Source organism: Gasterosteus aculeatus, chromosome 9 (assembly GCF_964276395.1).
Source record: "Gasterosteus aculeatus chromosome 9, fGasAcu3.hap1.1, whole genome shotgun sequence".
In the NCBI taxonomy this organism is placed as follows: Eukaryota; Metazoa; Chordata; class Actinopteri; order Perciformes; family Gasterosteidae; genus Gasterosteus; species Gasterosteus aculeatus.
Genome location: NC_135696.1, coordinates 14,857,587 through 14,866,341, shown reverse-complemented (window position 1 = coordinate 14,866,341; position 8,755 = coordinate 14,857,587). Strand labels below are relative to the sequence as shown.

At 42.7% G+C, this 8,755-nt stretch overlaps 2 protein-coding genes across 3 annotated transcripts; one reads left to right on the top strand and one right to left on the bottom strand.

The window, feature by feature from the left end:
• The first annotated feature begins 698 nt into the window (after positions 1 to 698).
• On the top strand, positions 699 to 4,424 carry rps6 (ribosomal protein S6). The gene is made up of 6 exons (XM_040187238.2): positions 699 to 849; positions 1,511 to 1,642; positions 2,389 to 2,599; positions 3,020 to 3,166; positions 3,707 to 3,864; positions 4,287 to 4,424. The coding sequence occupies exons 1-6, from the start codon at positions 844 to 846 to the stop codon at positions 4,380 to 4,382; spliced, it is 750 nt and encodes a 249-aa protein (XP_040043172.1). The 5' UTR covers positions 699 to 843; the 3' UTR covers positions 4,383 to 4,424.
• Positions 4,425 to 5,583: 1,159 nt separating this feature from the next.
• On the bottom strand, positions 5,584 to 8,633 carry LOC120825232 (perilipin-5). Of its 2 annotated transcripts, none has more exons than XM_040186740.2 (7): positions 7,875 to 8,633; positions 7,742 to 7,772; positions 7,264 to 7,447; positions 6,880 to 6,962; positions 6,552 to 6,774; positions 6,350 to 6,474; positions 5,584 to 5,865 (listed from the first exon to the last, which is right to left on the bottom strand). In XM_040186740.2, the coding sequence occupies exons 1-7, from the start codon at positions 7,907 to 7,909 to the stop codon at positions 5,629 to 5,631; spliced, it is 918 nt and encodes a 305-aa protein (XP_040042674.2). In that variant the 5' UTR covers positions 7,910 to 8,633; the 3' UTR covers positions 5,584 to 5,628. The 2 variants fall into 2 exon arrangements, with proteins under 2 accessions (XP_040042674.2, XP_040042673.2); XM_040186739.2 differs by having other exon boundaries at positions 6,329 to 6,474; positions 7,875 to 7,980.
• Positions 8,634 to 8,755: the final 122 nt, after the last annotated feature.

Sequence of the window (8,755 nt, the reverse complement as noted above, 5' to 3'; positions counted from 1 at the left end):
AATTTGAAAATAAAACACATTTTCTGACTTTGCATAAGTAATTCAATAGAAAGAAAAGATCCCCATAGTCTGGCGAATCTGGGCATTATCCCAAACCCCTTATTATATGTCTGCTATTTGAATTTTTAGTTTGGTTTAACTTATTGTTGCATTTTATATATTATTTTCAATAATCAATCATGTATTATGTCACATCCGTTCTGCTCTTCACTATGCCTTTTTGTCTGGATATTTTGTCTTTTTTACAATGCCAGTTTTTTGTTGTCTTGGTAATACATTTCAAGAAGGGGTCCGTTTTTTTTAAAGTTTTGTTTATTCAAAAGTAATATATAACAAGTATCACATTAGAGATTGCTAGGGATATTGCACCGAACGGAAAGATAATCAAGCTAATTTTTAAAAAGATGATTTGTCCAACATACAAAGATTATTTCTCTCACTTGAGCGTGGGATGTAAACTATTTTCAAATCAAGGCTTCTTATCTAATGGCAGGCTCCCTCTGGACAAGGTAGTGACATATAATGCCCAAATTAAGTTAATTCTATAATTATGGTCATAACCAACACTTTATTAGTTAATGTGATTTAACCTGTACTGTAATCGTGTTGTGGTTGTCTTTACATGAATAACACGTTCTAAATAATCAATGAATAAACAAATAACTACTTTATGTATATATTCTGTTTGTATCGAAATGTGTTAAAAACCTTCAGCTTGAGCCCAATCAAAAAAAAAACACAGCGATTCAGTTATCGCGAGAACAGAAAAGCCCTATGTGAGATCACGAAGCGGATATCCGGCCTCTTTTTCGTGGCGGACCGTTGTTGGGCCGGTTTAGCAAAATGAAGGTACAACGCTTTCTCAACTCTAACTCTCTGTGGAAATCTATTTTCTATAAAATATCACTGTGTGGTTGATGCCATGAGTTTGATCTTCTAAGCGAACCAGTTTAATATAGAAACCGCGGCTCCGACTCTTCGGATGATATTTGATTATGCTGCGATTCCGTGCTGACGATAGGGTCGGCAAGGGAGTTGTAGAAACATGTCGGCACAGTAAACGAAATGTGCAGCCGATTCAAGCTATTTACAGTTATGGAGATATTTTAAACTTCTGTTACTTACATTGGAAAAATCTGCCTACCTGTGTTGTCAGTTTACAACGTTATTCTTTAACCGGTTGCGGTAATGTTAGCGGGGTCCGGAGTGCTAACGTTAGCTAGCCCACGTAGAAGCTAAAAGGCCTCCACGCCACCGCGTTTCCTTATGAACTTCACCTCAGACACTTCGTCGATAACTGAATTTAAGGCTTTTAATCTACCCCGTTGCTAGTTTCCCACCAGTAACTCCAGTTGTAACTCCGTTCTCATTGATTGAAGTTATTACACAGCTAACATTACCTGCTACACCTAGGCTACCTGCATATGACTCTTGATAACCTGTTGTGACCGTTGAGAAACCATCTACATGTTAAAACGACTACACTGTAACCTTGTCCCGTTTTTTCCAGCTGAACATCTCGTTCCCCGCTACTGGCTGCCAGAAGCTCATCGAAGTTGATGATGAGCGCAAGCTGCGAACTTTCTATGAGAAGCGTATGGCCACCGAGGTGCCTGCTGACCCTCTGGGAGATGAGTGGAAGGTAAAGTGATGTTTGACCCGGCAGTTTTTTCCTATGTACTCCGTACAACATCGTGCAGAGTATGTGTTGGTATAACTTATTGAAAATCTGTATTAGAACTGATGTGGCACACCAGTAGACCCTTTCTAACTGATCTGTAGTTATTAAGGGGGGACAGCGTGATGCAAGAGTACCGGTGGAGTTGACAACGATATTCGTCCAGGATCAGTGGATGGTTGAACTGTACTGCTCTCTCATTGCGTTTTTTATGTAGAATATTTTAAATCTCATATTATAAACCTGTATCCATGGCTGATTAGATAAATGTCCTTGCATTCTCAAAAGAAACTACAAAGTTAATCAAATAAAGTTAGTCTTCATGTCGGCAGGAAAGTTGTACAAGACTCTTCTTTATAGGCTGCATTGAGAAAAGGTCACAGGCTACGAGAAATGGGTAAATGGACAGCAGTTACAGCCCCACAATGTGCTGAGCATTGTCTTTTATGGAGGGCTCTTCAATATGTTGCCTTATAAGTTGGAGAAATAACCCGGGCCCACAGTTGCTGGACGACCTGTTATTGTTTTGGCCAGTTGACTTTCAAAGGCCAGTCGACTGTCCAACTTAACTCCGGTGTGTCTGTATAATTATGACTTTAATTGGTCAAGTCTACAATCAGATAGTCCTCATTATTTTTGGGGTTACACACAAAGTATCTCTGAATGGAGGAGCAGAGAACTAACACGCTGTTTTTCCTGTATTTCTGCAGGGTTACGTTGTGCGCATCAGCGGGGGCAACGACAGGCAGGGCTTCCCCATGAAGCAGGGTGTGCTGACCCATGGCCGCGTGCGCCTGCTCCTCAGCAAGGGCCACTCCTGCTACCGTCCCCGCAGGACCGGCGAACGCAAACGCAAGTCTGTCCGTGGGTGCATCGTTGACGCCAACCTCAGCGTTCTCAACTTGGTCATTGTTAAGAAAGGTAATGTGAGCGTAGACCATTTCATGGAAAAAGGCTTTTGTTCAGCTAACAGAGCAGAGGAATTATTTTGAAATGTCGTTTGAAAGTTGTATTAATGGCACACCAGTAGACCCTTTTTGATTGCTCTATAGTCATTAAGGGGGGACAGCGTGTTGCCAGAGTAACTGCGGAGTAGCTTAATGTATAAGACCATGTCCAGAATCCATGGCTGGTTGAACTGTACTGCTCCCTCATTGTTATGTGGACTATAGTCATAATGACACTCTGATGTTGTGGATCAATGAGCTTTGCACTGATGAGAAACTGTCCACTGTCGGGAGAATTTGTGAGACTTGATTGTCGCCCTAGTTAATTTGGGGCTGCAGGCGGCAGTTCTTTTTTTTTTTTCTTGGGGACTAAACATTCTCCTGTTCATCACAGGCGAGAAGGACATTCCCGGTCTGACCGACAGCACCGTCCCTCGCCGCCTTGGACCCAAGAGGGCCAGCAAGATCCGCAAGCTCTTCAACCTGGCTAAGGAGGATGATGTGAGGCAGTATGTTGTGAGGAGACCCCTGACTAAAGAGGGTAAGACTACAAGAGGTTCCACTAAAGTTAAGCAGTGCCATTTGGCTCAGTGACTAACTTTTTGTGAATATGGTTTTGGCTTCTGTTGAAGCTTGAAATCAGGAATTGTGTCCATGGACGTTTGTAGGAACATTTTTAGCTTTTAACATGCAAGGTTCAGATGAACGGTTGATTTTGAAATACTACCCCTATAAAAGCACTTCAGGAAGGTTCAACAGCTAATTTTTGAGGGTAAACATTCAGGTCTTTCAGGAACTTCAACTTCAAATACTAGACGTCAGTACTGGGCTAAGTGGTCAGTAAGCTAAGCAATTATATATTCAAAGATGACGTTTTCCTTATTTTCATCCAGTCTTGAGTGTTTATGTATAATTTATGGCAAAAATAAGGACAGTCAATTTACTTGGCAGTTTCTTCTTTGCAAATCACCTACATTTAAAAAAACAAAACACGTTTCCTGTCCTGTCCATCAACCAATTCTCTTCACAGCCACCAACTATTACAGTTTCAATTATTAAATGATCCATTTTCATCTGGCAGGTAAGAAGGCCAGAACTAAGGCTCCCAGGATCCAGAGACTAGTGACGCCACGTGTGCTGCAGCACAAGCGCCGCCGCATCTCCCTCAAGAGACAGCGCACTCTGAAGAACAAGGAGGAGGCTTCAGAGTACGCCAAGCTGCTGGCCAAGAGGCTGAAGGTAATGTCTGATCCAGTTTCTTGTCTTTTCATTTTTACACTTGTTTATTAATATGCTAGTGGGGATCAGGTCTTCTGAAACTGGGAGATTTTGTTGCCTGTTTAAACTTAATGTAATATTTCTAAGGATGATGCACCAGTGTTTGCCAGCTGGCCAATTTCCAACTGCACTTCAATCCTGCCTGAAATATACAAATGGCAACAATTTCTTAGAGTGCAGAGTAACATCCACAATTTGAGTAAAAGGCTGTGTTCTACTAACAGTCATTGTAACATCTAACATGTGGCATCAGATTGTGAAATGGTGGGCCATCATTTAATGTTGGAATCCTGTATACTTTTGGGGAATTTACCAGTTAGAAAATTCAAGTTTTGGATGTATTGAAACATTTTACTCAAACATTTTTTTTTTCTTCTAAATAGGAGGCCAAGGAGAAGCGCAAGGAACAAATCGCCAAGAGGCGCCGGCTTTCTTCTCTGAGAGCATCTGCATCCAAGTCAGAGTCCAGCCAGAAGTGAAATCTAAAACTCAAATAAAGTCATGTTTTGCTGAAAAATCAACCTGTGTTATGTCATTTCAGTACATCAGAAATGTCAAATAGATGGTTTGCCAATTGAATTATTTAAAGCAGATCACTAAAGATGTTTTAAATTTTGGTTGCTATTTCATGTGCCAGAAAATGCAGCACCTTTTTTAAAAGGTAATTTAATGACCTTGACCATTTCAACTGTTGGGGTTCGGAAAGCTCTCAAGGGAGGCCTCACTCCTTTGTTCTTGTCCCGGCCAGAAACAAAAGAGTCAGCTTGCTTAAATTCAAGTATTTAATAACTAAACGTTAGGAATACAAAACTAACAGTAAAATATTTTGTGAAAGAGAATTCTCTGAGCAAGTCTAAAGCGACTTATCAAAGCGGCTGCAGGAAAATTCAGTCCTTTCCCCGCTTTTTTCTTAGGTGCGTTTGTCATTGGATTGTCCTTCACGTCGATGTGAAGCTGCTGCTGTAACCGGAAACCTGTCCCTCACATTCCAATACGTTCAATGTAGTTTGCTTTATGCTTAAGTGAACATAACAAAGCATGCATAGTTCAAGTCAAACTAGTACACATCATTAATCACCGTTCATCACACATTAGATCTAAAACTGTTCATGTGGTCCAATTCTAAAGACATTTTCCTCAGTCGGCTGCCTTGCATTAAGTTAATCTACCTGACAACTCTCAAAAAAACGTGAGAAAATTGGGAGAAATCCATAATTGACGGCAATTAGCATCCGTCCCCAGGTTTAGTGTTTTAACATGACAATTGATTTCAAATTGCATTCACTTAATCTAACATGCCAATGTAATAATAAAACTACAATTCTAACACTAAACATTGCACTTCTGGTTTAAATCCCTAACATAACCAAGTTCCAAGCAGCACAATTGTCTCGTGCCTTTGTGGTTAACACAGAAGCCAGACTTCCCACGTAATGACTTGTCCTAGCTGGTCTCATTCAAAGGTTCATGAAATAAGGCTAGTGCTAGAGGTTCTGTATCTACTGGTTACAGGGAGCCTTTGCCAGCCACAATCCGGAAACATTTATTGCCAAAATATCATACAAAGATTTGTCACGCACCAACTGCCAAGTCAGACAACAAGACAGTGCACAAGTAAAAAATACAATGAAATGCTAATGCTATGGGTAACTGCCAGAATTCAAGGACAAGAGAACAAACTTATTTAATCCATTTTATTAAGTTTCATCTCTGGGAGCAACCAAATCAACATCCTAAAACATCAAACCCAGGCGTCTTTGTTTGCTGCCGGATTCTGCAGGAAGATTTAGCTTGTGGGTAAACCTGGACCACCGCTGAGGAGCCACTTCCAGGCCTATGAGACCTGCCGCGTTTGGGTCCAGGGCAGCTCAACTTGTACATCTCTGAGATGAAGAAGAACGCAGACACCAGCTGATGTTGCATGTACTGAGGCAGCTCCTGAAGACTCCAGGTCTGAAGGTCCTGGACCAGGACAAGCGAGTTCATGTATTTACAAAGATTATTTTCACTCAAGATAAACCACATGTGAATTAAATGTCATTGAATCCATTTAGCTGCTTAAATTTCTAGTTCCTGTATCATAGCTCCCTGGAACACAGCCATTATTAGTAAAACATCCATTTCACTGCCTATTGAGTAAGTTGAACTGCACAAACATATTGTGACTGCATAGAAAAACAACATTGTGCCATAGTGATTTGTGTGTAGTTGATTTTTGGATCAAAAATCCATTGGGTTAGTATTTTTTGGAATGCAGCGTAAAATTAAAGTTCAATAAACTCACCGTAACAAAGCTCTACTCAACAGAATTCATTGTACAGTGAATAGTTTCCAGCATCTATGCTTACGCTTCATATTAAAAGACAGGAATTCATAAAAGGCATTTGACAACAAATCAAATTAGTATATTTTCAAGACTTCCTACCACACAGTACTCGCAGCACACCTGAGCACATTGCATCTTGGAGCCGACCACGCGGTACGTCGTCCTACACAGCTTGGCTGCAAGCGAAACCAGCCGCACGGGGCACCGTCTCCCAAGTGTGGCCTCCACCAAATGGTCGTCTTCCTCTAGAAAGCCAGCGAGCGGATAAAGTACGGGCACGTTTTGAATGAGAATTCCGGCCGTCTCACCTCGGGAACCGTACCTGCGTCTTGGTCAGCGGCCAGAGGCCCTCGCGCCATCAGAGCCAAGTCCTTTCCCACTCTGGGGCCCCTCTTTGCAAGTGGCCGGCCAGCCTGGTCACCAGCCGGCCGCGAGCTGCCGGTCACCCATGCCACCGTGTACTCCACACAGTCCCTGGTACCGTGGGCCGCGATGCTCACCACGGCCTGGATCTCAAGCATCTTGCTCCTGGCAGTGGCAACAATCTGCGTGTAAAACCGGCACATCCAGGAGAGGCTGCTGTAGTTTCTTATGCCTTTGAGGAGAATGTGTGTGTCCCATTAAGATTTTGAAAAAAAAAAAAAAGTCACCTGCTCCGTTGGTGTGTTTATTACTGGGAATGCCGTCTCCAGCCAGTCCAGACTTTTACACGCAACGCCATTTGCAATGGAAACTGTGGAAACGTTTCAGAAAGAGAATGTGTCATTTATGAAATCATTTAAATAATTATATATTTGGTACACACATGCTGCCAATGGAACGGATTTCTTTTTAGTCGTATGACCATACAAGGACGAAATGTATTACCATTGGTCAATGATTATTTAATTTACAGATTGTTGAAGCCATTAGTCACCCCCCCCCCCCCACCCCTTAATCCACTGAACGTTTTCTTCAAGCACAACCATGATCAGGGAGCCCCCCCTCCCTCACCCCACATTATTGATGGCCCCTACACCAGCGCATACACTCACTCTGAGGCCCCAGTTTAACCATGACGGGGGCCACTGCGGCCGTCACACCGCTCTCCACCGCGTCACACAGCGACCTCAGGCCGGGGTGTCTGCATTTAGTGCCAGTGTACACGACGGAAAGCTTGGTGCAAGCTGAGCGCACCACGGGCAGCCTGGCCAGCCTGGCGGCAGCACTCTGCCCCTTCTGCCAGACAGATAAACACGAGGCAATGAAAAAAAAAAAAAAAAAAACTCCAGGTGTGACGTCAGTCCTCGGGGAGGTTCCGCTGACATAAATTAATTAACTGTTCCAAACTAAATTATCAAAATAGAAGACGTCGTTCCCATTAATATGGAGAAATTTACTTGAAAAAGGAACCCAGCCCGCTGCCATGCAGGAAACCATATTTAATAGCAAAAAAAGGGTAAGACTTAAACCGCATTAGCAGGTGTTGATGCCTTGTGAACGCAGCCAACGAGTTAATCTACCTATACTCACCTGGTTGTTGTTAATCGGCATTTTTCGTACACTTAAGATAGAAGGGAAAAGGAAATGCTTGAACACGTGAAATGCAATCTTATAGGTTGACTTTATGGGCCGAAAATGATGTTGAAGGAATTGTGACACTCACCTTAATGGGTGCTGCTGGTGCTGCTGCTGCTGCATCGGAGAAACCTGTAGCTGAAATCACGTGGTCTCTCAATCTAAACATGAAGCAGCTCACCTGGTGAAGTACTTTGGCAGTTCTCGCGATAGGTCAACGCCACCGCGAGACGCTAAACCGTAAATATTTCAGTTTGCATGGGAGCGCTTTCATTTGATTTAGTATGTTTGACGTCTGTGGTCAGTTGGCTACTAAAGATAATGACTAATAAGCTAATGCTTTTCATTCTTTTTATTCTAAAGTTACTCGAGAATGCTTTTCTTTTTTTAGCTAATGAAAACACTGTAGATTGTTATAGACGCATGAAACCCAATATAAATAAAAGTATCACCTGTCCGTTCATTACCAAATTAGTTGTAATGGTGGCAACGTGTGTTTTCAAGACAAGCCTTAAACATCATTGAGGACATTATTGAGCTCATTAACCAAGGATTTGGACCTTCCTCCATCACAGCTGTTTACCTATACACACTACACTGGTATGCACTTTGAACATCTGCAGACAACATGTCCACGAAGGATATCTGACATCCTGCATATGTTTCAGTAACCAACGCTCTGTTGTCAACGCGTATACTCTATTTTGACACGTTTATCACACGCGCTGTGAGGCGGCCGTGCAGCTGTTTTCTGGTGACGCCGCTGCATCCTGATGGAATGTTTACCAACCGGGATGTAATTATAGGAAGACAGTGCCAGATGTGCAGGGATCGACGCACACGGCTATTTGCATCCTGATGAGCGCTGAAGTGATTTTTCCTATTAGAGGACGTCAAGGGCGACGCTTGAGTGGTGCTGATGCTGCTGCTGCTGCTGCTGTGGCGGCTGACTGCCGCATCTCCAAACGC

Coding starts and splice junctions, on each gene's coding strand:
- LOC120825232 (XM_040186739.2), bottom strand. CDS start 7,909: ATGCAGCAGCAGCAGCACCAGCAGCACCCATTAAG. Junction 6,775..6,879: donor TAAACACACCAACGGAGCAG/GTGACTTTTTTT, acceptor TTTTACACGCAG/ATTGTTGCCACTGCCAGGAG. Junction 6,475..6,551: donor GGCCGCTGACCAAGACGCAG/GTACGGTTCCCG, acceptor CTGGCTTTCTAG/AGGAAGACGACCATTTGGTG.
- rps6 (XM_040187238.2), top strand. Junction 2,600..3,019: donor CTTGGTCATTGTTAAGAAAG/GTAATGTGAGCG, acceptor TGTTCATCACAG/GCGAGAAGGACATTCCCGGT. Junction 3,167..3,706: donor GAGACCCCTGACTAAAGAGG/GTAAGACTACAA, acceptor TTCATCTGGCAG/GTAAGAAGGCCAGAACTAAG.